General features: G+C 39.2%; 1 protein-coding gene across 2 annotated transcripts in view; it reads left to right on the top strand.

Moving 5' to 3' along the window:
• The window catches only part of vcan (versican), a 169070-nt gene that overhangs the window by 53419 nt on the left and 88749 nt on the right, over nt 1–26902 (top strand). For both annotated transcript variants that reach the window (XM_008103007.3, XM_062972276.1), the window contains exons 6-7: nt 1526–1819; nt 12898–15018. In XM_008103007.3, coding sequence (XP_008101214.2) covers nt 1526–1819; nt 12898–15018 — 2415 coding nt within the window. The remainder of the gene's footprint in view (nt 1–1525; nt 1820–12897; nt 15019–26902) is intronic.

Raw genomic sequence — 26902 nt, 5'->3', positions numbered from 1 at the left:
ACAGTCAGCTGCTGTTATAATTACACTTTTCAAATGTAATATTGACTTTGCTTTTTATGATTAAATAGAATAGTTGCTTTTAAGTGAGTTAAAATGGCATTAGAACATTGCAAACCTTGTAGTGCAAAATATGTTCCCACTTTGTGTTTTTCTTAAGACCTATAATAGAATATAGCACAAGGCCACAGTGTGACCTTGAATTAGGTGATATTCCTAATTCTCACACCTATGAAAGTAACTAAATTTCACATACCTATGAAAGTAACTAAAATCATTACAACTACCCTTCAAATACCCTGAATACATCTTTCATTGAATTACAGCTATATGGTAATGTATACATTGTTATTTGGTAAAGGAATTTATTCCATGGGAACAACTGCATGTTGAAATTGTCTTTTCCTGTATATTAGCAAATGACTAGTCAGGGCACAGAGTAAGTAACGAGAGGGCTTGTATATGGGAAGTACCCCAGTGGTATGATTTGTTGTAAGAAGATACCTGCTAATGACACTGACTGAGATGCAGACTAAATTGTGCTTTTATTAAAACTGCAAAACAATTTCAGAGGTGAATGGCTTTACTTTTCCTCAGAGTTTCTTTCTTTGAAGGATTTAAGCTGGAACTTGAATTACAAGCATTTTAATTGGGTATTCCTTCATGGCAGTGGATTGGATGATTCTTGTGGTCTATTCCAACAGTGATCCTCCAAATGTTATTGGACTTCCTATATTCCTCACCACACTGGCTAAGTGTAATGAAAGTTGTAGTCCAACATCATCATGGAGCTCCACACATTGCCTTTCTTACTGTAACAATTAAATTGTTGCATCTCTATGAATTTTATAGATCCCCCAGGGCAACTGTATGATAACTTCTTGAAAAAGGCATTTGTTTCATTAGGGATCACTATTATCTGTGGTTTCCCATTTAAAAATGTATTTCCCATGGATTTGTGGGTTGTACTGTATAGGAATGGGAAATGATGGAAAGAGGGTGAGCACAAAATTATAATGTAGAGATAGATGGAGGACATGTAATTAGTTTAGGTTATCAGAAATTAGGTCTGATTTAGCCTGTGGATAAAACAACTAAGCCTAAAGGAGTCAGGAAATGTTTTCAGGAGAAGCTGAGATGTGCTTCTGACGATGAGGAAGGGAAGACGTCTGGGAAAGCATACTAGTAATAAAGGAAAGTCATATGGAACAGATGAAGAAATTAAAGAGGTAGGGATGCTTTGAAGTGGAAGGGAATTTATTAGGTTAGGCCAAAAAGATCCAAAGAGCAAGTCAGTATTTCAGAAAATTGCTGCTTCCAAGTCAACATCAGCACCCCATAGAATTATTACATAGAATGCTCAAGGCAGTTTACATCAAAATTGAAAATTTGTAACGTTCATTAAAAATGAACAAAATTGTTTTATTGTAATAATGCTGCAAGCTGAATTTTTCATTTGAGCAATTTTAAGAAAGTGACACCATAACATGTGTGATATCAAATGTACAATTTCTTTCCATCTTTATAGGTGATCTCTTCCATATAACTTCTCCCAACAAGCTAACATTTGAAGAAGCTGTACAAGGATGTGAAGAACGAGGTACAGTTCTGGCTACTGCTGGTGACCTGCATGCTGCCTGGAGGGAAGGCTTTGACCAATGTGACTATGGCTGGCTGGCTGATGGCAGTGTGCGTTACCCTGTTTCTGTGGCAAGAATCCAATGTGGTGGAGGTTTACTTGGAGTACGAACCCTTTATCGCTTTGAGAATCAAACAGGATTTCCTGAACCAGACAGCAGATTTGATGCCTACTGCTTTAAACGTAAGCACATTAATGTTTTTAAACACACTCTTTTTTATTTTAAAAAGCCTATATAGTTTTGGTTTTTTCATTTGTGATAATAATTGCTCATGACTGATCACCAATGGAGATCATCCAAAATTAATTTACTTATTTAAAGAATAGTCACCTTTTATCCCAACATGGCAACCAACTTGGCTCAACATTATGTTCCACAGGTATGTTTCATTGGAGAAAAGATATATGCTTTTCTCTCTAGTATCTGATGTTTTGCCACTAGGAACACCCTCTTTTTAAACAGACCAAGAGCTGCCTATAGTTTCCCTTGGGCCCCTTCCACACAGCTGGATAAACCTGGATATATGGCAATGTAGACTCAGGGCCCTTCCACACAGTCCTATATCCTAGAATATCAAGGCAGAAAATCCCACATTATCTGAGTGTGGACTCAGATAACCCAGTTCAAAGCAGATATTGTGGGATTTTCTGGCTTGATATTCTGGGATATAGGGCTGTGTGGAAGGGCCCTCAGATAACCTAATTCAAAGCAGATATTGTGGTTTTTTCTGCCTTGATACTCTGGGTTATAATGGGCCCTTGATTACATTGCAGATTACATTAATTTGAATGAACCTTTCCTTCATTTGGTGTCCCAGGAAAATTATAGTAGCTTTTCCTGAAGACTGTTTAGAATGAAGTTAAGAACTTTGATATTTCCCATATGTTTTGTACTTAAACTCCCAGAAGACTCAAGGACCTTCCACACATCCATATAACCCAAAATATCATGGCAGAAAATCCCACAATATTTGCTTTGAACAGTTATCTGAGTTGACACTGAGTCCAGTTCAAAGCAGAAATGTGGGATTTTATTCAGCTGCGTGGAAGGGGCTCCAGATTACATGACTGATAATGCAAAATTACAGGATTATAGTCCAAAACATCTGGAGAGTAAAATCTCCCCATCCCTGTTTAGAAGACCTATACACATCATTGAAATATTTGATAGAAACACGGCTAGGTCTAAGTCCTAGTTTTCTTAAATTAGAAGCTAGACATTGAAACTTCTCCCTTTTACCCACACAAGATTTTTATTTCCATTTCTCCATCTTTTACCCCCAACACCCCCACTTCTCCCAGCCAGAATCATAAGGGTTGACACTTGGAATCTGTTCCTTAGCCACCCAATGAATGGAAATAACCTGTTTGGGTGCCTAATGAGGAATCTAAACTACTGTGAGAGCACAATATACCAGTTTGGAAACCTTGCAAGAAGACAACATAGAGGAATAGCTTGCATGATAATTATCTTGAGCAGAATATTCTGTTTGCTCAGTGATCCAGTCTACTATTTGTTTCAGCTTATTTATATTATGTAGTTGAAGACCCATTAAACAAAACAAGCAGTAACAGAAACATGACCATTAAAACATATATAGAAATATACCATGATACAAAAGATAAAGACATGAAATACAAATTGTGATTAAGATAAAAAAATCTTCTTAACATACGGTTGAGCAAAGAAGAGGAATCTAGTGACCACTGAAATTTATTTATTTATTTTTGTCAGTATTGTAGCTATCTGATTTGTTTCAGTCAAGAAATATTCTAGCTACCATTCCAGTGAACCTCCAGGGTGTTTCCTCAGAGAATGGCCAAGTAAGCTGCTATATTCCTCGCTATAAAAATTTCATTAAAAAGACATGACTTTTGTCTACTTTGATTCCATAGAGACAGAAATTATTTTCATATGAGGCCAATCTGTTATTTCATGATAAACTGTTCTTCAGTTAACATGCATTCCTATAAACACCCCTGTAATCTCTGCCCTTACTGTCTGAAGTGCACAGTATTCAAACCCTTTGTCCTCTTGTTCCTGGGACAGAAATATACTTGAATTTATGTGAGAATCATCCTTGATTTAAAAGTAAATTTATAAAATGAGCTGGGAAAATTATATTTTTGAACTACAACTGCCAGATTCTGGGAGATAGTTGTAATAAGAATAAGTAACATTCCTGAAATCTCATGTTCAACAATGTCCAAAGAGCTGCATTTTGCAGGGACATAAATATAAATAAATGTATAAGCCTATAAGAATCATTTGTTTTGTGAAAAAGCAACCTAAAAAGGGAAAATTCATAAGATATTTTATTCACATTGGTTTCTGCTGAATTCAGTAAGTATGAGCAAATTCTCGATTTGTCTCTTAATTAGGATTAAACCCGTTTTGTTCTCGCTTTTTGATCTGCTATCCGACACGTGGTATCACGGCGCATCAAGCAATGTGATATGACACAAAGGTGGAGGCAAACGTCCTCTGCATGTCCACGCAGCACTCCTCTATAAAATCCCATGTTGGTGCAGGCTGGAGCCATTCGGGGGTTGTCGAGCATGTGGGAAGGGTGGCTAAGGGTGGCTCTTGGGCAGGGAAGCGGCGGTCAGTTGCAAAAGGCGAGAGCAAGGAGAAGCGAAGCGAAGCTGCAAGCAAGCCTAATAGAAGGGACTCAGGGAGAGAGCAGAGCGAGAAGGGTGGCTGGCTTCTGGGCTGGGAAGTGGACAAGGGAAAGCTCTGGGCAAGTCAAGCAAATAGAAGGGAGAGCAGACGCCCAAACCCCGGTCTTGGGTGCTTCACTGCTGCAGAAGGGAGAGGGAGGTTATTGTCAAGTTCGGCTGTGCCAGGGTCTAGCTCGCTGTGGAGCTGCTGGCTTTTTTTTTTGTTTTTGTTTTTGTTTTTGTTTTTTTGCAAAAATATCCCAAAAGGATATTAGTTTTCCAAGTTACATTGCTTGGCCTTCTTCAAACAGTGAACCATTTCCAAGCCAAAGGATTTGGGTTATCAAATCTGGGAGCACTTTGCGAGAACCACTAGAGATTTCCAGGGTTCTTGCAGCAACAAAGTCCCTGCCCCACTGCTTTTTAGAAAGGGGTGGGGGTTGGGGGCTGGGCCACTGTGTCCGGCGGGGGACCGAGCCTTTTTGGATGACAGTGGCTGTCTGTCCAGTTTTCCTCCAACATGTTTTGGAGAGGGTTGGCTTGGTATAATGATAGTGGTAGGGTTGCTGCTGGCTTGGTTTCTGTCCGTAACAGACTGGCCTTTTCTTTTGTTACCCCCAGTTCTGAAGACATAAGCTCAGCTGAATGTTTTGAACAGTTTTTATTATTCCCAAGATGCAAACTTAGTTAATAGTTAGTTAACTAAGTAGAAGAAGAACTTTCACATTGAAGAAACCCCAATAGAAAAGGAAATAAGTCTTTCAATGCAGGAACAAAAGGGTTTCTTTGAAAATTTGCCAAAAATGAGAGGATAAAGGAAACGTTCTGCAATTTGGTGAGCTGTCAGGGTTGAATGTGTTCTCCCACTGTACCAAATTTGATCAGGATAGCTCAAAAAATGAGGGTGGGAGAGCCCTGTAACCCCCCCCCCCGGCGCTCTTTTTTGGCGATTGCGCATGCGCTATTAACGAAACAATTTAGAGCATTACAAATTTTTGGAAATATCAGAAATTTTTTTTTGGGGGGGGGGGGAAATTGGAAATAGTTTCAAAAATGAAGCACCGGCACTCTCTACTTTGGAAGCGAATTTAGAACCATTTTTTTTCATTGATCGCTCATGCCTATTGGTTACTGTCCAATATACTGTTCTTAAATGGTTACACTTCCTTCCCACCTCAGTACTTAATCATTCTTGTGAAAAACGCATTTGAAATTAAAGCTTATGCTTACAAACATTTCTAACATGTTAGAGTCTGTTAATTGTGGGGATGGGGGAAGGGGCAGAAAATAACTCCAAGAACAGCAAAATCCGCTAAGATATTTAGATAGCAGCAATGTCTGAAGTCTGTAGAACAGATGTTTATGCTGTAAAAAGGAATGATGTCACCCCTTAAATGTGTCACCTTGCCTCTCCTTCGCCTTGGAGCAGGGGAAGTTCTCATTTACTCAACCTTTGTACTTCTAAGACACATGTTACATATTTACTTTAATTTGGAGAGCTGAAGTCTTATCCCTTTACTCGGGGAGTTGTCCTGTTCTAGAGCAACTCATGTAAAGATTTGCATTTTGGTGTCACTAGCAACAAAGCCAAGAACTGAGAAGGCACGGTGCTGGACTGGTAGTAGATGGAGGAGAAGCAGAACAGTGAATCAGGCCTCTTAGATGCTATGTAGGCACTCATGTTCTCGCATCCAGCAAAGCAACAGATGTTTGCCAGAAAAGGCATCTGCCTTAATAATTATAAAAAACAAACATGGTTGTCATCAAATCAGACAGCATTTTCCTTGCATCTGTGCTTAAAGCTGCTTCTGACTAAAACCTTTCTTTGGAGGAAAATGAAAAGTTTAGAATCTATTATGGCTTGATATATGTAGGAAAATAAAAACCTTATGACTCGCTTTTTTAATTTCTGAAGACAATCTTCCAAACATTCTTAAATAGTCCTAAACAGACTCAGCAACTCTTGTTTCAGGACAGACAATTAACCTTTTAAGTAAGAATAAAAGAGAATCTAGGGAGGAAGGCCAAAAAACAAGCTTGACGACCACACCTTGACTGCTCCAGTTTGGATGGTCTTAACTCCCATGGATCATAGTAGCATCGTATGCTTGACTGTGTGCTGACTCCAAGAATTTCACATGCATGCCTAACTCCTGAATTAGGTTTCTGATTATTATGTAGGATATGACTTAACAATTGTGGAGTCAGATTTAAGTTTTCTCTTAGTTTGATTTCACATTCAGTGCCCAGAATCTATATGTTTTGGCAAATAAATAAACCTGTTTGAAATAGTAGATCTCAGACTTTGGTCTCCTTGTCCCGGACTGTGGTGGAGGCTCCTTCTTTGGAGGCTTTTAAGCAGAGGCTGGATGGCCATCTGTTGGGGGTGCTTTGAATGAGATTTTCCTGCTTCTTGCAAGGAGTTGGACTGGATGGCCCGTGAGGTCTCTTCCAACTCTACAATTCTATGGTTCTATATACCAGATGTGCATGAATGTAGATTTTTCTTTATTCCCTTGCTTCAGAGTATTAGTTTTTCTCCCTCTTGGACCACCAGTTTGCTTTTTTGTTCCTGAGGTGAGTCCACTAAAAAGAATTAGAGGTTCATGCTGTTTGTTCTAGGATGTGCCTTACACATTTTGTTCTTAAAACTGATGCCCAAAGCATTAACCAAAATTATGTTGATTATGAATTGTTTTTACAGAAGCCATATGAGTTTAAAATACCAACAATCTGTTTTGTGTTCACAGTAGACTATGGGCTAATAAATACTTGACCACCATCACTCTGGCATTATCAAAATCTTATTAACTTATTTCAATATGATTTCCCAAGTTACAGCTATCTCACAAAGACCTGACAAGAGAAGCCCATTTCTTATTGCAGTCCTTTCCCTGTTCCTCAGGGGTTGTATTCTGTTACTTAACTGCATTTTTAATGCTTCCTCAAAAAAACAAAAGGGCATGGATTGTAACACAGGAAACACATGTTTTGCATCCATCCAGGGAGTGCCAGATTCATTATTCAGTGTCTTCAGGTACAGTTAGGAAAGCATCCTGTGTGAAAACTTGGAAGGCTGTAGAGCCTGACTGAATCTACACTGCCCTCTATCCTAGGATCTGATTTCAAATTATCTGCTTTGAACTGGATTATATGATTCTACACTGCCAGATAATCTGGAATAAGAAGAATCTCAGATCAGATCCCGGGATATAGGGCAGTGTAGATTCAGTTTGAGGATGAGGTAGTGAATTCTCAATGATAATCCAGGCTGGATTTAAACTGCCCTATATCCCGGGATCTGATCCCAGATTATCTGCTTTGAAGTAGATTATATGAGTGTACACTGCCAGATAATCTCAGATAAACAGATAACCAGGGATAAGATCCTGGTATATAGGGCAGTGTAGATCCAGCCTGTTTCCACAACCAAGTGGGGATTCAAAATCTAGACACTTGAAGTCAACACTCAAACCACTACACTGCCTCTTTTGTGTGTATGTGCATGCACGTATAATTACATTTATATATTGCTCTATTTATACGACTTCCTGAACAGTTTTCAATAAAGGACAATAAAATACCATACCTTCAATAAAACGAAATACATTCCAAAACATCACAAAATACCACATATAAAGTGAAAACAATCAGTTAAGAAAAATACTTTAACTGAAAATCTAAATGGAGTAAAAGCTCTTTGTTTACTGTTTTTGTTTACTGCCTGAAGGCCAGCATGGAGCGTGTTCAAATGATTTTCCTTGTACATAGTTATATAGTTGGGGAAACAGGAGTGCAACCCGGATAAATTTAAATTATATACATTTACATTTTATAATTCACCTGGTATAATTCAGATAATGGGAGCTACTTCATTAGACTTGGATTCTACAGCTTCTTTTTGTTCTTTGCTTATAATACCAACAGATTTTTCTCATTCTCAAAAACTCATGCCTGCATTCTAATCACTAAAATTCATATGATTAAAAATTTCAGAAAGGCACAAACTTATTTTTGCATATATTTTATACGTCTGTGTATCAAAAGGAAAAGAAACAAATGAAAGAGAAACGTCTAGTGAATCCTAATTCTTTTTAGCTCAGCAATGAAGTAAAATATTACTCTAGCCAAAAGCAATTTGTTCCTAATGGGTCATGGTTTTATATGCAGACATAGGAATATTTTGGAACATTTCCCATTCTTTCTTGAGATGTAACCCCAATGAAGTCAACAGTAGTCATCTGCCCACTGTGTTTGTAACCTTTGGCCAAAGTACAGAAAATTAAAGAGGTTTTCATACATTTTTTAAAATTACATAGGGTTTTAAAATGAGTGGTTTTCAGCCACAAGAGCCCTGAAAGTGGTTTCAAGGAACCCATAATAAAATATTCAAAAACTACCAATGTAAAACAAAATACGCAATATGCAAACATTTGCATTTAGTCAGTCTCATAATAAAATAGATGGAAACTCACAAAGTTTAGTTAAACGGAGGAATACTCCATTGCATTGCAATTGAGGTCGTCTTTCACATGTGCAAGGACTGAGCTATTTCAAGACATGACTGGAAAAAACTTTCAGTGAGTTGTTAGATCAGACATGAGCAGCAACTCTTGTTAGTCCTGGCAAGCATGATAAATTGTAACATTCTAAGGAAAGAGGAATGCAACCCATGGGCCCCACTTTTAGGGCCTGTGAAGCTTTGTGTCCAGTAACATTTAGAGCCTTGCTCACTTTTGGCATCTTCCTGTGTTTCTAGATCTTCACAGATGGAACTGGCCTTGTTAATTTTCCTACAGAGGGAATTCTAAAGCTAATCAATATTACTAGTAAAAGTTAATCCAACCTTAGATGGTGATAACATTCAAAACAATATTAGCTTTGAAGGCAGGAGCAGAATTCAAAACAATCTTAACAGATGAGAGAGATGGGCCAAAACTAACAAAATGAAGTTCAACAGGGACAAATGGAAGATAATCCACATAAGCAGAAAAAATGAAATGCAAAGATACAGAATGGGAGACACTCAACAGTAGTACGTGTGAAAATTGCCTGACAACAGTACGTGTGAAAAAAATCTTGCAGCCCTCATGGACAACAAGTAAAACATGAGCCAACAATGTGATGCGTCATCAAAAAAGCCAATGGGATTTGACCTGCATAAATAGGAGTATAGTGTCTAGATCCAGGGAAGTCATGCTACCCCTCTATTCTGCTTTGGTCAGACCACACCTGGAATACTGTGTCCAATTCTGGGCACTGCAGTTGAAGTGAGATGTCAACAAGCTGGAATGTGTCCAGAGGAGAGCAACTAAAATGATCAAGGGTCTGGAGAACAAGCTCAAACTACAGGAAAGGAGAAGGAGATTCCACCTGAACATCAGGAAGAACTTCCTCACTGTGAGAGCTGTTCGACAGTGGAACTCTCTCCCCGGGGCTGTGGTGGAGGCTCCTTCCTTGGAGGCTTTTAAGCAGAGGCTGGATGGCCATCTGTCGGGGGTGCTTTGAATGCGATTTCCTGCTTCTTAGCAGGGGGTTGGACTAGATGGCCCATGTGGTCTCTTCCAACTCTACTATTCTATGATTCTATGAGCGGCTTAAAGAACTGGGCATGTTTAGCCTGCAGAAGAGAGGGCTGAAAGGAGACATGATGGTCATGTATAAATATGTGAGGGGAAGTCATAGGGAGGAGGGTTGGAGCCTCCAGTGGCCTAGGGGATAAAAGCCTTGTGACTTGAAGGTTGGGTTGCTGACCTGAAGGCTGCCAGGTTCGAATCCCACCCGGGAAGAATGTGGATGAGCTCCCTCTATCAGCTTCAGCTCCATGTGGGGACAAGAGAGAAGCCTCCCACAAGGATGGTAAAAACATCAAAAACATCCGGGCGTCCCCTGGGCAACGTCTTTGCAGATGGCCAATTCTCTCACACCAGAAGCAACTCCGGTTGCTCCTGACACGAAAAAAAATAGGGAGGAGGGAGCAAGCTTGTTTTCTGCTGCCCTGGAGATTAGGACACTGAACAGTGGCTTCAAACTACAGGAAAGGAGATTCCATCTGAACATTAGGAAGAACTTCCTCACTGGGTTGTTGTATGTCTTTCGGGCTGTGTGGCCATGTTCCAGAAGCATTCTCTCCTGACGTTTCGCCCACATCTATGGCAGGCATCCTCAGAGGTTGAGGATGCCTGCCATAGATGTGGGCGAAACGTCAGGAGAGAATGCTTCTGGAACATGGCCACACAGCCCGAAAGACATACAACAACCCTGTGATCCCGGCCATGAAAGCCTTCGACAACACATTGAACTTCCTCACTGTGAGAGCTGTTCAGCAGTGGAACTCTCTGCCCCGGACTGTGGTGGAGGCTGCTTCTTTGGAAGTTTTTAAACAGAGGCTGGATGGCCATCTATTGGGGGTGCTTTGAATGCGATTTCCTGCTTCTTGGCAGGGGGTTGGACTGGATGGCCCATGAGGTCTCTTCCAACTCTATGATTTCTGTACATCTTAATTCACAGGTAGGGGATTAATAAAGGTGAGAAAAGGGGTTTCTAAATGTCTTAAGATATAGTATAAAATATAGGCCTCGTTGTTACAATCAATGGGAATTAAGTTAGTCATAGATACCTTAAATAACTCTAATTTCACTTGGTCTCTTAGTATGACCACATTTGGATTCAACCCATTATGTTCAATCATTATGTTGTTCACCTTTAAAAGAAGTATCAGGAATAGAACATTTGCTGTAATGAATATACTTAATATGTGGAGCATTTTTTAAAATCAGCTTGATTCAATTGTGCATAATGTAAAAGAACACATTTTTAGAATGCAGAATAGACTTTGATGTAACCAGCTGTTGGTGAGATAATTTGCTTTCTTGCCTGTATTAGACGTGAATAATTTTATTTGGAAAAACTGCCTATGTCTTGCATAAAAAGGAGCACAAAGACGATATCCCATCGAACACATGACTCAAGGAGTCTAGTAATGAAAACCATCTGTATCGAGATGGAGTCTGAGCAATATTGCTTTTTAAAAAAAGAAGAAACAACCTTCTATGGGTGGGTCATATTTTAAGCAGAAAGCAAATGAATTGTAGCAAATTCTTCCTTTTGAAAAGAAACGGCTTTACCATCAGTCTTATTTTTAAAAAGCTTCAGTTCACAGGGTTTAAGATACTTTCTGAACTGTATTGGTGGTAAAGTATTGTGCAATTATGGTGAAATGACCCCAGATTGAAGTCTCATTGGAAATTGGCAAACATCAGCTGAATTCAGCCTGAACATCTGGCCAGAGAACGAGAAAGGATTCATATTCTTCTGGTCAAATATTAATTGAAGAGCTTAAATCCTGGATAGCTGACACATTTGCTTGTTGTGCTTAGCTGGAATCCTCCTCTCCTTCAAATTGTTTCTAATTCATAAAGTATGGGGCTTAATACCCCATTAAGCATGAAGTGCCAAATGTTTGGATTTGTAAAACATATTATTGAATAATTTCATTTGCTTGATCAAAGAAGACATACATTTAGAAGTTCTGTAGCTTTGGAATGAACTCAGAAGAAGAAAATTCTTAGCAAAAGCTTTTGAGACATCTGATGAAGTGGACTAAGTTCATGAAAGCTTGTTGTAGAACCTTCTTCTAGAAGATGCTACTGGATTCCCTTATGTCTTTTTGTGCTGAAGCAGATGAATGTAGCTAAGCTCTTTGACTACTACTACAAAGTATATATATCTGAGTTATTTATCTAGTTCTATCCAGGCATTTGTCTGCTTATGTCTAGGACTAGATGGGTAGGAAGAGGTACAGGAATTAAGATGTACATGAATTGAGATGCAGTAACAGTGATATTGATTACACTAATGATGTAATAATTTCCAATCATCACATATTAGAACCATTGCACAGAAAAAGTTATAGCTTGAAGAGCTCACCCTGTCTTTACACAGTGCAAGATGATCATCCTTACCAGGTTATTTCAGATTATGTAAGAGTGAAGTAAATAGTTATTGTTGTATTTTTGTATTTGTATTGTTGAATTTTCATTTATCACATACATAATCTGCAGTGACAAATGTTCAAAGAGGATTTCAAGTAATATGAATAACAATATCTTAAAGTAAGGGTTTATACTGCTAACCAGCTTTAAGTAGTGAACTTAGAGGCCCAAGACTTCCCAGAAGGATGGGTGGCACGTATCCTTCTGCTATGGCTGGGTTGCATTACCATTACCCGTGTCTACTAGGGATAATAGGATCTACAGTCTAAGAACATGTGGAGAGTTGCACTTTGCAATCAAAAGGGCTGGGCTTTGTTATCAATACCTTTATGATATTATGATCCTAAGTTTATTAATAGGCCATCCAATAACATATTTGAAAATAATTGGATTGAAATTGTTTTATTCCAAAAGTATAACTGTTGTTTAACTTGAAAAAAATGCTTACCAGATAAATGTCGGGACCTATGGACCCACAGTTATCACACAACAGAAAAAGGGAATACATTTTGTTGTAAGTTCTAAAATGCTCATTTAATGTAATTAAATGAAGTTATTTTTAATTGCAAATGTTTTGAACTCTTTTTCTAATTATGATTTTTATAGGTAAGGAGAATATATCAGAAACTTCATCTGCTGAACCAGCTATACTTTTGGAAAGTGGATCTGCCAATTTATTAAATGAACGAAAGACAATGCCTTCCAAAACTTCACCTTATCCCATCACTTCAGTCACACAAGAAATGACTAAGCAAGAAGAAAATGTACCGAATATCATTAGTTTATCTACTGTTCTACCTCAGACCATTACAGACCTTTCTGATTTGTCGGATGTTACTGAACAAAATTTTTTGCAAAGTGACCTAGTAGAGGCCACACCTAGACAAGATGTCTCTGACTTCAGCAAGGAAAGTTCTGAAAGTCAGACTGAACAAATAGAGGTGGGACCAATAAGGACTTCAGTAGATGCTCTATTAAGAAAGGACTTGAGCAAAATTGTAGAAACAGAGACTCCTGTTACATTAACAAAAGAAGAAACATATATTGGTACCCAACCAACAAAAAAATCAATGGAAGCAAAAAGTGATGTAAAAGTCACAACTGTTGTTATTCCAAGAGAGCTGATCAAGGATCATATAGAATCTACAGACAGGGATGACAATGGGATTATTATGCCTGACCATAAACCAGAGGACTCTAGCACCATTCCAAAACTAGATGTAGTTAAAGTGTCAAACACATTCTTAGAGCAAAATGCTACAGCTACACCAGATAAAGCAGCAACCTCATTTGAAAGGAATATTTCACCAACTATAGGATATATAAAGAGCCCTGAAACACCAGTGTTTACAGTAACGGATGGAACTAAGACAGTACGCACTGACTTGAAAGTCAAAGTAGAACTTACAACAACACCTGCTGATTTAGAGTTAAGATTAATTCCAACTTTGTTACCAGTTGAAAGAACAACAGCTTCTGGATCTGAATCAGGCCCTGTGGAACTAACTGTCACAGAAGTGGATTCTGCCAAAATTGTAGATGTAGTAGCACCTACATCAGGGATGCAACAAGAGAAAATGGAAGGAATACCAGATCAGAAATATGATTGGAGTTCTGAAGGGAGTACTCCTGGGCAACCAGAATTAGGAGTTTCTAGTGAAGCAACAAGTATTTACCCAGTGTTAAATACTGAAGACACAACAAGCATAGACCAGGTTGTATTTAGTGATGGATCATCAATGGCAACACCTGGTGCAACATCAAAGAAAGAACCGGGCACTTCCCTGGTTCCTGAGACACCAGAAGAGAAAATTGCTACTGTAACCATTCAGACAGGTGGCAAAGGAACACAACCAGATGTTACAACAGTTTTTGAAGATGAACCCACTACTAGAGAGCTAGCTGTGGAAAAACTGACCACAGTTCCTGATTTGACAGCAGTCTCTTCAAAGTTACCCATATCACCAGAACATGATGTAGCTGAAGGATCTGCATATGAAGAAAAATATGCAAAAACTGTGGTCCCAGGTGTGAAAATTCCAGTTTATGAAACAGTAACAAAGTCTGAATTGTCTGCAGAAAAAGATGCTGCTACCGAACAAAAGCTGGAACTTACTGATGCCCCTCCCACTAAGCCAAGTACAGAAAGTGAAGATGATGCACTCACAGTCAAGTTTATAGGTCCTTTCCCTACAAAGGCTTCTGTTCCTTCAACTGATTTGGGGAAAGTAGAAACTCTTACAACTCATACCTCAGAAGGCTCAGGAACAACAGAGGAGGCTATAGAAACAGAGCCCATTTTATTTCCATCTTTGGCAACAAGTAAACCAACAGTGGTAAGTGGCATAGCCACCAGTACCATTGGTGCAGTTGACAAACACCTACCAACTCTAACATTGAAACCTTTAAGCACGAAAACACAGCCACCTTTAATTTACAGGGAACCTGATGAGGATACAAGCATAGACGTTCTAGTAATTGATGAATCTACTCCTCCCATTAAAACTACTACTGATGATGATTTTACGGGCAAAACAATAGAACAAGACATTGATACAGAGTATTTTACATCATCAAGTGTTACTGGAGATGAACAACCTACAGGACAACCCACAGAGGTTTTCGAATCTCAAGAAGAACCTCCTTCTACTTCAGATGCAGATGTTGGTTTGGAAAGCCAACCTGACATAAAAGTGTTTGTTGTTGCAATTTCAGGCAACGATACAGGTAAGATCCTTTCCCCCATAGATCTGATATCCAGCATCAGGAATATTTGGCTGTATCATGTCTTTTAGAAATATTTCTGAAAAATATTCTTTGATTCATTGTCTTATTATTCACCTTTATAAGTTGGAAATAGTTGATATATAATTAAATATTAGTAATAGTTATAAGCAATTCCTGAATATAAATAATTTGCAATTCTATGAATGCAACAGTGATATATGAGATCTTGTATGATATTATCACATCATTGTATTGATATACATTATCTGTGAAAAATGACATTTTAATCTCACAGCTTCCAAACCATGTGTTACTACTCAGTGTAGCATTGAAGTGTGTTAACCTTCCATTAGTCTCTAGCTATTAACAATGGCATCTACAGTGCTATCAGCTAAACAAAGAAATAGACTTTTTTTCTTTTGTTTACACAAAGGGTAGTATCAAATCTGGGGAAAATAAGGGTTATTGTGTGAAATTGGCAGGTTACAAATAGAACCATCACTGTTTTTGTCTTGTTTTGTCCAGTTTTAGCTGAGGGCACTGTCTGTGCAGCTTTAACCCTTTGGGTATTCAGAACAGAGACATCAGCTGTCACTAAATAAATAGTTTTATGATAATTTCTTCCTTGTTAAGGTGTCAACTGGAAAGAAATCTACCTCATTAATGGCATTGTTTTTGTTTTTTATAGAAATGATATTGGAGATCCTGATGTGCATAATTGTTCATATATTGCATTCTCTTTTTCAAATGTCTTCATGAGTAAGGATATTTGCTGATTGCAGTATGTAATATTCATTGTAGTGAACATGAATAGATTGACTTAATTGAGAATTACCCCTGGCACTAACTGACACGAAAGTTTTAATCAAATGAAATTTAACCCTAGACCCATCTTACCACTGCTTCAATCACCACTGGAATACTCATATCCCATTCTAATAACATATGATTGACTTGTAGTATGTGCAGACAACTTAGTTAGAGATGGTAACAAGTTCTATCTAGTAATATTAGTTGCCATAGTAAAGTAATAGTACATTACTTAATAGTATTCATAGTTTCTCATTTATTTCATACTGTTTTGTTTGAGATGCATACAAGATTTATATTAGCACCTGTTAAAATAAGTCTGTTTTGCTAGAGTTAGATGAACTGAATTAACACACAATATGAAATCAGCAAATACATTATCCCAAGTATAATCTCGTATCCTTTCAAACATAATCCCAATGTTGTATTAGTTGTTTAAAAAGCTACAATTACACTGAATTATGGATGAGAAAAAGCACTGTACAAGAAAAGTTGTGCAACAAAATTTGGATACCATTGTTGTGCTAGCTCAAATGCATGAGGCCCTCACTTAATCAAGGATATTATAGGATCTGGGACTAAATGGTTTCAGTTCATGAACAAGTATATGCCATTATGGTTCTGTATGAGTTGGATCCAGCCTAAGTAGGTTATGTTACAGTCCCTCTGAAGTCAGTGAGACTTTAATAAAGACTCATGTGTCAACTTCAATTTCAGAGAGTCTAAAGTGAGACCAAATTTAGCTAAAAATAAAAATAAGCTCTTCCCCTAAGATACAATTGGCCACATTTTAGTGTGGATTCAGTTCAGAGATGCCTTCTTGATATGACACAGTTCACTGAAAGTATCTTCTGCTGAAGTGACATTAAAGTTGCTGAAGAGCAAAACTGTGCAGGCAGCATATCGCAGTCAGCCAGGAAGCCAATAAACTATGTCTTAAAAAATCAAGTTTAAATAAAATATAGCTGTCCTTCTACTTTGCATGGGTTAGGTGAAGAGGACCCCTGCAAAAGTGGAAAAACCCTGAATATCTTTAGGCCTCCCAAACTATGCTTAACATACCTGTACCTGTAACAAAGTACCTTTAGTGGTGGGGGGATTGGACTGGCTGCATCTATTCCTTTGCTTGCTTGCTTACCTGAGTGGGAGAGGGGGATGGGGAAATGGAAGGAGGTAGAAAGGGGACAACCATCCCCTTCTCTCCCCCACCCCTGCCTGTGTGCCTCTAGTCCCATCCCCATCCTCTCTCTCATTCACATGCATGAGTGAGGAAATGCAACTCAGCCACCTCAGTTTGATTTCCTCCTAGCAACACTGGTGCTTTCAAAAGTCCTTGTTAAAAATTATATAAGACAGCAGTGGGGATAGTGGCAAATGCTTACCCATGCCAATGTGGAGAGCTAACTGTAGTTTTTGTTCAATACCTAAACTTAACATGGAGGTTTCCTATGAAGTTTCTCAAGAAAAACCATTCTGCAGCCCAAATGGAGAAAGCCTTGTCTCTCATACTAATTTAAAGTCCAAAGAACTGGGACATAAGGCCGACAAGATAATCCTTTCAGTGTCCTCATTGCATACCAGTAAAATATTGCTAAGATGAAATGGTGATTAGGACTCTTAAAAAAACCCCAGGAAGTAATAAGCAGACGTTACTCCTTTCTTTGCATTCCAAAACATATGTACCAAGGTGTATTATATTCTTGAGGAAAAAGATCTCAAATCCTTCCTGAGAACTGAGGCGTTCTTTGTCTGCAGCTAGGCAGTCATCCTTTGCTTGGTGAACCCAATTGAAGTGTTCCAGCTCCTTTCCTAAAACTATATCTCTTAAATGGTCTCCTTTCTTGTATTGCTGGCAACCTTCTATGCAGATTCACCTTACTGATCACTCTGGTTAGACCATGATCTTTCACCTGCCATTCTCCATCCCACCTTCCCCTACATTGAACCTATTTATATTCCAGCTCATCATTTTGGCTTTGGTTCTCACTGCTTTTTGCTACTTTGGTCTTTCTGCAAACCCATCCTTCTAAAAATTAACAAAGGTATTTTCATGCACATTTTATGTTGCAGAGCACCTGAAGGTGGGTTGCTGGCCTGCCATAGAGATGAATCGAATCTGTAACCATATTTTTTTTTGTTTCTTGTCCCTTCCATCATATTCCTTTCAGACAGGCTTCATTTTGTTTCTTATGATAAAGAAGGCTCTGTCAAAAAGTAAATGAACACAGTCTGTACTGTTAGACTTTGGATTTTCTTTTCCTGAAGCATTTTGCTATGATTACACCACTAATTACAGCCAGTTGGATCTTTCCCCTGAGTCGGCCATATTGGGCAAGTGGATGCCACTCAGGAAGGTACCACATGCTCCAAGTTCAGTCTTGAAGATCCAGAGTGAGTACAAAAGACCTACACTAATTCCTCTAATATTTATTCTTCTGCCATGGGTTCTGCTGCTCTGTTAACTCCTAATCCTCCAGGGAGAGGACTTGCTTTAGTTTATCAGTGCTCGTTTACTCAGAAATACAGTTTTGCATAAGCTTATGGGTGCCTTTTGCAAGGGATATTGGGAGGGGGTCTCCTACACTCATACACAAGCCAGAGCTTGAGAGAAAGGTTTCTGTGTTGGCTACTATGACTGCAACTCCATGGACCAGTGTATTTTTAGAGGAAGGGGGATACATTGGACAGTTAAAAAACAGGACACACACATTCTGCCTAGAAATGCACAGGCACTTTTGCATTATGTGGTTGGCATTATCTAGTTGTAAAAATAAGTGGCCATGTTAGGTGAGATGCCTCCTGTTCTAATCCTTTCTGTATTTTCAAACTCCATTTTAAGTCTTTGTTCTCAGTTCCCACCAACAATTCTAACCATGACAAATGAAAACAACATTTTCACTGGCATTTTGGAACATTCTAGTTTGGTGATATATATGAAGTTGTACATGTGAACACTTTCCTGAGCTTAGCTTTCTGATCTTATCAGAAAACACTTTCCATGGACCAGACAACTAAAACACGGCCTATTACAGATGCTTACTAGGAGAACTGTTCCTTAACAAACTGAAGTTTTATATAGTTGCCTTCTGGTATGACTGGCTAATATTTATAATAGACTTGATAGCAGTTGAATATTATTTGGTGGGACTTTTGGGAAAAAATGACTAAACCCCTGAATTTTCTCTGTCAGAACAATTCTATATCTCATTCTGGGTATATTTGGGGGCATTCTGGGATATTCTTCTGGTAGTTCTATGCTTGTCATAGAAAGACCAACAGAACTGTGAATGGAGAAGGGGGTTTACAAGTGAAAATTCAGCAACAGTAACTCTTTGAAAACATAACACTCCTATCACAAAGATATTTTCTTGTGAAATGGGAAAAATGGCACCCCTCATTTTTCACCACCTACTAATGGGTGGCAGTATCAGAAGTGAATTTCATGACATGTCTGCATCTTTCTATATGTACATTAGTTTATCATAGGAATGCTAACTTCTTGGTGTCTAATGGCAACTGCTGTAGTGGCTTCTTATGAAACTGAAACTGTTTTATGTCTTCAACTGTAATAGCCTTCTCTCAATATTGTAGAAAATATTTCTGGGGGGGGGGGAATGAAGTGTTCACAGAACTATTCACTGTGCAAAATAACTGGTGTTACAGAAGAAAGTGCACAAACTTCCATTCTGAAAAAAAAATCAAATGCAAAATACTGTATTGAAAAATGTGTGAAGACTCACAGTGTCAATCAGCAGACAAATATGTTTGAAGTTATTTATTATCATGTGTGAGAATGAGATAGAACAAAGATCTAGGTTCCTAGCATGTAGGTTTTTTATTTATAAGCAAATGAAGTCTCCAATCTCTCTGTTTCTAGATTATATGTTTGATCCCTTAACAGTTAGGGTTATGGTACTTTCCTAGATTTCTTATTATTTCAAATACATATAATACAGGCAGATTTTATGCAATTTAAAGAGTATTATTAATGTATTTTAGTCCAAATAGTACAAAGTACTGTTTCTGATAAATATTCTGTTGATGCTGTGGATTTTCACTTGTGGAGGCAAAGGCCTGATTGAGTTTTGGCTGAAGATCAAGCTCATTATGTCTTATTTTGGCAGTGTCACAAAAATGTTGATAAGGGAGAGAATATCACTGAAAGGATTAAAATGATTACATTTTGTATGTAAGAATACCACAGTTTTCCATGAGAAAATGTATTGTGCAAGCAGCCCACATACTCCTGAAGAACCGATTTGAGGCAGGTGTACAAGTTAATGAGGAATATAAAGCTTGCTATTACTGTGGGTCATGGAGAGGTTTAGGGCAGGTGTGCAAATTAATGAGAAAAAGAATATGGGAGCGTGGGGAGACCTCCCTTTTTGGATGGTTCTCATGCATGTGCTTATTACTGCATTGTCTGAGTTGTTACTTCTTTTCAGAGGACTCCATATTTTTGCTATTGCAGTTTGGTTAAGTACATAACCGTATGACCAAGGAATAGTAAACCCTCTCACAGTGTGAGCCTACCTTTACATATTATGCAGTGTTGCCTTAGTACTGTGGGAAAACAGGGATTTCTCTTGTAATGACTTAAAAGAAGCAGTCATGGGGAGTTATGATTCAAGAGCTCGGCAAGACTGAGCCAGCCAAAGAAAAAGGAACATTTATCCAGCTTATAAAGCTTTTATGAGGTGACAAATACTGGGGACTGAGGTGAGACTGTTGTTTAACAGCAGTTGTGGGGATACCAAGAACACGACTTCTGTCTGTATCCAAAATAATTTGCACACCTGCATCTTAAAGGAGGCATTTTAAAGTGTTTACTTACCATTCTTGATGGAGTCTAGTTTCACACCAGCTAGGGGTGGTTTTTTGACCCTTCAGCTTTCAGACAGTCTGACATTGAGAGAGCCATCACGTTTGGATTGCAATATATTATGAAAACAGAATGCAATCTTTTAAACACTACTTAACATGCCATTTCTTTTTTACTGTGCACATTTCCTGGCTCCAAGATGTTGTAAGGATGTGAAACTTTGATGAACACTATTGCTTTTTTTTCAGATTCTAAAGATTAAACACAGCCTTGAGCTTTAGAATAAACAGAACAAGAGTCCTCTTTACAATTCATACTGTTGGTCGAGACTGGATGTTGTGTTTACTTGCATAAAATATGCCTTTCACTTCAGAATCCAGATGGCAAGCACTTAATAGTTACATGAATCAATATTGGATTTCAAGTAGAAATAGAAATGTGAAAACTGAGTCAAAAGACTGAGGAAGGGTGTCATAAACTCTGGTGGTGGCCAGGTCAATTAGATTGGCCAGGAAACCTATGACTCCCAACATAATGTTGGATTGCAACTCTCTGCACACACAATCAGAATGGCCATTAAACGGCGGGAGCTGTGGTTCAAGATCCCACCCTAAAAAGGTTCTACAAATACAATGGATGGGCAAATATCTTCTTTTATCAATGTTAAAACCATTTTCAAGACTGGGGGTAGGGGGTATTAATCTGGTGTATTGACCTGGCTACCATATGAATGGTAGTTTTTTAAAAAGTGGAAGGAAATGACTGAGAATTTTCTTCAAGTGTTTAAGATTTCAGGCAAAAGAATTTCAGAAATAAGGGGCCAAGTGTAGAAGTTGAAATAAAGTCTCACTGTTCAAATAATCCAACATTCAGAGTTGCTCATAATCCTGCCTTGTACTATTTCAAGAGGCACATGGATTTTAAAAAGTATCCCTAGTCTAATCTCCTGCCATTTTAAAACCAAAGTAAGAGGGAGAGGGCTAGGCTCAGTTGTCTTTATATTTTGCTTGATCTCTTCCAGTGGAGCAACAGGAGGAGCAGCGTCAGCCGAGCTCAAGGGCCAGTTTTGAAGCTGATATCTAATTGCTCTTGTATTATTTTAAACTCTGAATTTTTTATATATATTTTGCAAAGGAAGGGGGAAACAGATATTATGTTCCTGAACAGCATAATTTTGCCGGCCAGATTTTTAAAAAACAAAATACTGCTTTCCCTTTAATAATTGAAGACATTACTATTTCTGAAAATTGTATAGCCCCTTTAGCTGCTTTGTGGATTTACTCTATCAAGGGTAATTAGGTTGTCATCTTGTCAGAGAAAGGTTAATATCTTCGTTAATCACTGGGACAGCTGTGGTGATTTTCGCATTCTGAAGAATTCTATTCTTGTTCTTTGTTAATGAGGAAAACTGTATTATCTCCTCAGTGTAGACAATCTAATGACTGACTAACTGCTGATCTAATTGCTGGAAGCTTTCCCTGGAAATTCCCCTGCTGTTGTAAGATTTCTTTTGAATGAAGTCGGGTGAAATATCTCCCCCTTTCACATGTATGGGGTTCTTTGGGAGGTATTTTGAAAATCTTTGGAGTGGTTTAATGAGATCCTAAAAAATGTGTTGTGGGGAGAGCTGTGACTTGACAAAATAGATGAGGTTCCAAAGGGTTTGTGTCTTTCTTTTCTGTAAAAAGAAAATGAGTTGTAGGGAAATAAAAGAATAGAACTTTGCTTTCACTTCATGCGGTGATGCAGTTGTAATAGGTGGCAGCCTGGTGTCATTTTTCATTCCCATCATCATTTCCAAGAATGATGATGATAATGGTATTAATGGCAGCAATGGCACTTATGACTTCCCAGCACTGGCAGTCCTAGGATTCCCAAAGAAACTCTGTGAACCTACAGTTGTACAAGTACCATGCAAGAAGCAATCCAAGACATTTTGCTTTCTGAGGCAGGGCAAGAGGGCACCCCATTCCTCATTGTATACAAAGAGGCAAATTGGACTGCCAAGTGTATTTTACATGGATATTGGTGATGGGATAGTCGTGCCATCACACCTCTGGGTGGTTTGAATGTGTGTGACTGGCTCTATGAAATATCAAACTCAGTCCTTTAAGACAAGGGAATGACCAAAGACTCAGCAGGAGCAGCTAAGGTACTCATTAGTTTCATACTACCCAGTGGTGTCATTGTCTCTACTACATGAAAGCGATTAGCTAAAAATGGGAGTAGGGCTGGTTCTATGATTCTAGTCTTCACTTTGTACGCATTCCATTTTCAAGATTTCATTTTCTGAAAAGGCTTTAATTTACAAAGTTAATGTGAGAGCAGACTGCTATATTTCTTTTAAAAAATCAACAAGAACCAGAATAAGTTTGGTGGGGTGAGTAAGGGCCCTTCCATATTGCTATATAACCCAGAATATCAAGGCAGATAATCCACATTGCCTGCTTTCAACTTGATTATCTGAGTCCACATAGCCATATAACCCAGTTTAAAGCAGGGGCCCATGGCTATCAGTCTTTTCTGAAGAGACATTAGAACTTGGCCCAACTACTTTTCTAATTGTTATTTGCTTCACATAATTTTTACTGGCTTAAATGAAAGTAGGGATGTTGTATGTCTTTCGGGCTGTGTGGCCATGTTCCAGAAGTATTATCTCCTGACGTTTCGCCCACATCTATGGCAGGCATCCTCAGAGGTTGTGAGGTATGGATAAACTAAGTAAGGAAAGGAAAGAATATATATCTGTGTAGAGTCCAAGGTGTGGCAAGAGTTCTTTGTCACTGGGAGCCAGCATTAATGTTTCAGTTAATCACCCTAATTAGCATTGGAAATGTTTTGTCCCTTGCCTGGGGGCATCCTTTGTTCAGTCAAGCCCTCATTGTATTGGTTCCCATCTACTGTTTTGATTTTGGAGTTTTGTAATACTGGTAGCCAGATTTTGTTCATTTTCATGGTTTCTTCCTTTCTGTTGAAGTTGTCCACATGCTTGTGGATTTCAATGGCTTCTCTGTGTAGTCTGACATGATAGTTGTTGGAATGGTCCAGCATTTTTGTGTTCTCAAATAGTATCCTGTGTCCAGGCTGGTTCATCAAATGCTCTGCTATGGCTGATTTCTCTGGTTGAATTAGTCTGCAGTGCCTTTCATGTTCTTTGACTCTTGTTTGGGCACTGCGTTTGGTGGTCCCTATGTATACTTGTCCACAGCTGCATGGTATCCGGTAGACTCCTGCAGAAGAGAGAGGATCCCTCTTGTCCTTCGCTGACCGTAGCATTTGTTGGATTTTCTTTGTGGGTCTGTAGATTGTGCTTCTTCATCACTTTGCCTATGCGGTCAGTAGTTCTCTTGATGTATGGTAAGAACACCTTTCCTCTGGGTGGATCCTTGTCTTGACTCTCATGGCTTGTTCTTGGCCTTGCAGCTCTTCTGATGTCTGTGGTGGAGTATCCATTGGCCTGTAGAGCCCAGTTTAGGTGGTTGAGTTCACCTTGGAGGAGGAGAGGTTCGCAGATTCTTTGTGCACGGTCTGTCAGGGCTTTGATTGTGCTCCTTTTTTGACTTGGGTGATGGTTGGAGTTTTTATGTCTCCACACCAAGAGACAAAAACAAAAATTCGACAAATGCCGTAAGCAACATCCAAAACCAGAACTGGCTAAATCACGGACCATCATCAACCTGACAGACAGACAACTCACTGAAGACCAAGTATCCATTCTAGAAAAAGGAGGAAATTTTGCAGTCACCACCACCAGGATCCCAGTAGAAAACATCATTGCCAATGTTGAATCAGCAATTTACCAGCTCCCTGAGGAAGAAGCAGAGGAGGTAAGAATGGAAACAGCAAGGATCCTGAGAAATGCAAAACTCCCCCCCCCCCCAGCAACATAACGAGAAAAGAAAGACAGGCCATCAAAGATCTCAACTCAGATCCTGAAATCATCATTCTTCCAGCTGACAAGGGGAATGCCGCAGTAATCATGGAAACAGAACAATACAAAGAAAAAAATCAGACAACTTCTAGATCCCACAATTTACAAGAAACTAAAACAAGACCCTACTAACAAAATCACCAGAAAAACAAACACTCTAATCAAGAACTCCTCCATTAACTTTGACATACGCCAACAGCTGTGCAAATCAGAAGCCCTCCCACCCAGGCTTTACGGACTCCCCAAAATCCACAAGGACTCCATCCCACTCAGACCCATTGTAAGTACCATTGGATCGCCGACTTACAACCTGGCAAAATTTCTGGCTACACAGCTACAAACCCACATTGGGCTCACTGCACACTATATCAAGGACTCAACACACTTTATAGAAAAGATCAGCAACCTCAATCTAAGCACCAATGACATCCTGATCAGCTTCGATGTGGTATCCCTTTTTACCAAAGTCCCAGTAGCTGACACCCTCACACTAATCAAACAAAACTTCCCAGAAGACATCACAGCCCTGTTTCACCATTGCCTCACCACTAGCTACTTTCTGTGGGGCACTGGATTCTATGAACAGAAGGATGGAGTGGCCATGGGGAGCCCTCTCAGCCCAGTAGAAGCAAATTTCTATATGGAATACTTTGAAAAACAGGCCCTAGAAACAGCACCAAAAAAGCCAAATGTTTGGTTCAGATACGTAGATGACACCTTCACAGTTTGGAGCCATGGAGAGGAAGAACTCAGCAAGTTCCTGGACCATCTTAACAGCATCCACCCAAACATCCAATTCACCATGGAAAAAGAAAAGGAAGGAAAACTGCCATTTCTAGATGTTCTGGTCATCCGCAAACCCAATCAACAATTGGGCCACACAGTTTACAGAAAACCTACACACACAGATAGATACCTTCATAAAAACTCCAACCCTCACCCAAGTCAAAAAAGGAGCACAATCAAAGCCCTGACAGACCGTGCACAAAGAATCTGCGAACCTCACCTCCTCCAAGGTGAACTCAACCACCTAAACTGGGCTCTACAGGCCAATGGATACTCCACCACAGACATCAGAAGAGCTGCAAGGCCAAGAACAAGCCATGAGAGTCAAGACAAAGATCCACCCAGAGGAAAGGTGTTCTTACCATACATCAAGGGAACTACTGACCGCATAGGCAAAGTGATGAAGAAGCACAATCTACAGACCCACAAAGAAAATCCAACAAATGCTACGGTCAGCAAAGGACAAGAGGGATCCTCTCTCCTCTGCAGGAGTCTACCGGATACCATGCAGCTGTGGACAAGTATACATAGGGACCACCAAACGCAGTGCCCAAACAAGAGTCAAAGAACATGAAAGGCACTGCAGACTAATTCAACCAGAGAAATCAGCCATAGCAGAGCATTTGATGAACCAGCCTGGACACAGGATACTATTTGAGAACACAAAAATGCTGGACCATTCTAACAACTATCATGTCAGACTACACAGAGAAGCCATTGAAATCCACAAGCATGTGGACAACTTCAACAGAAAGGAAGAAACCATAAAAATGAACAAAATCTGGCTACCAGTATTACAAAACTCCAAAATCAAAACAGTAGATGGGAACCAATACAATGAGGGCTTGACTGAACAAAGGATGCCCCCAGGCAAGGGACAAAACATTTCCAATGCTAATTAGGGTGATTAACTGAAACATTAATGTTGGCTCCCAGTGACAAAGAACTCTTGCCACACCTTGGACTCTACACAGATATATATTCTTTCCTTTCCTTACCTAGTTTATCCATACCTCACAACCTCTGAGGATGCCTGCCATAGATGTGGGCGAAACATCAGGAGAGAATACTTCTGGAACATGGCCACACAGCCCGAAAGAAATATAACAACCCTGTGATCCCGGCCATGAAAGCCTTCGACAACACATTAAATGAAAGTACTTTGTTTTAAATTAGTCCATTTTCAATATCTGGTGATTGCTATACTTGTTTTATTAGAGCTATGGATGCCTTTCTCAAGAAAATATAAACAAAGGCCTTTTTTTATACTGTCCTTATATCCAGAGGCCCCAATGGCGCAGCAAATTAAACCGCTGAGCTGCTGAACTTGCTGACCCAAAGGTTGCTGGTTCAATTCCGGGGAGTGGAGTAAACTCCTGCTCTTAGCCCCAGCTTCTGCCAACCTAACAGTTCGAAAACATGAAAATATGAGTAGATCAATAGGTACCACCTCAGTGGGAAGGTAACGGCGCTCCATGCAGTAATGCCAGCCACATGGCCTTGGAGGTGTCTATGGACAATGCTGGCTCTTTGGT

This window comes from Anolis carolinensis, chromosome 2, assembly GCF_035594765.1.
Source record: "Anolis carolinensis isolate JA03-04 chromosome 2, rAnoCar3.1.pri, whole genome shotgun sequence".
Classification (NCBI taxonomy): domain Eukaryota; kingdom Metazoa; phylum Chordata; class Lepidosauria; order Squamata; family Dactyloidae; genus Anolis; species Anolis carolinensis.
Note: the sequence above shows the minus strand (reverse complement) of the source record. Positions and strands in the feature narration are given on the sequence as shown.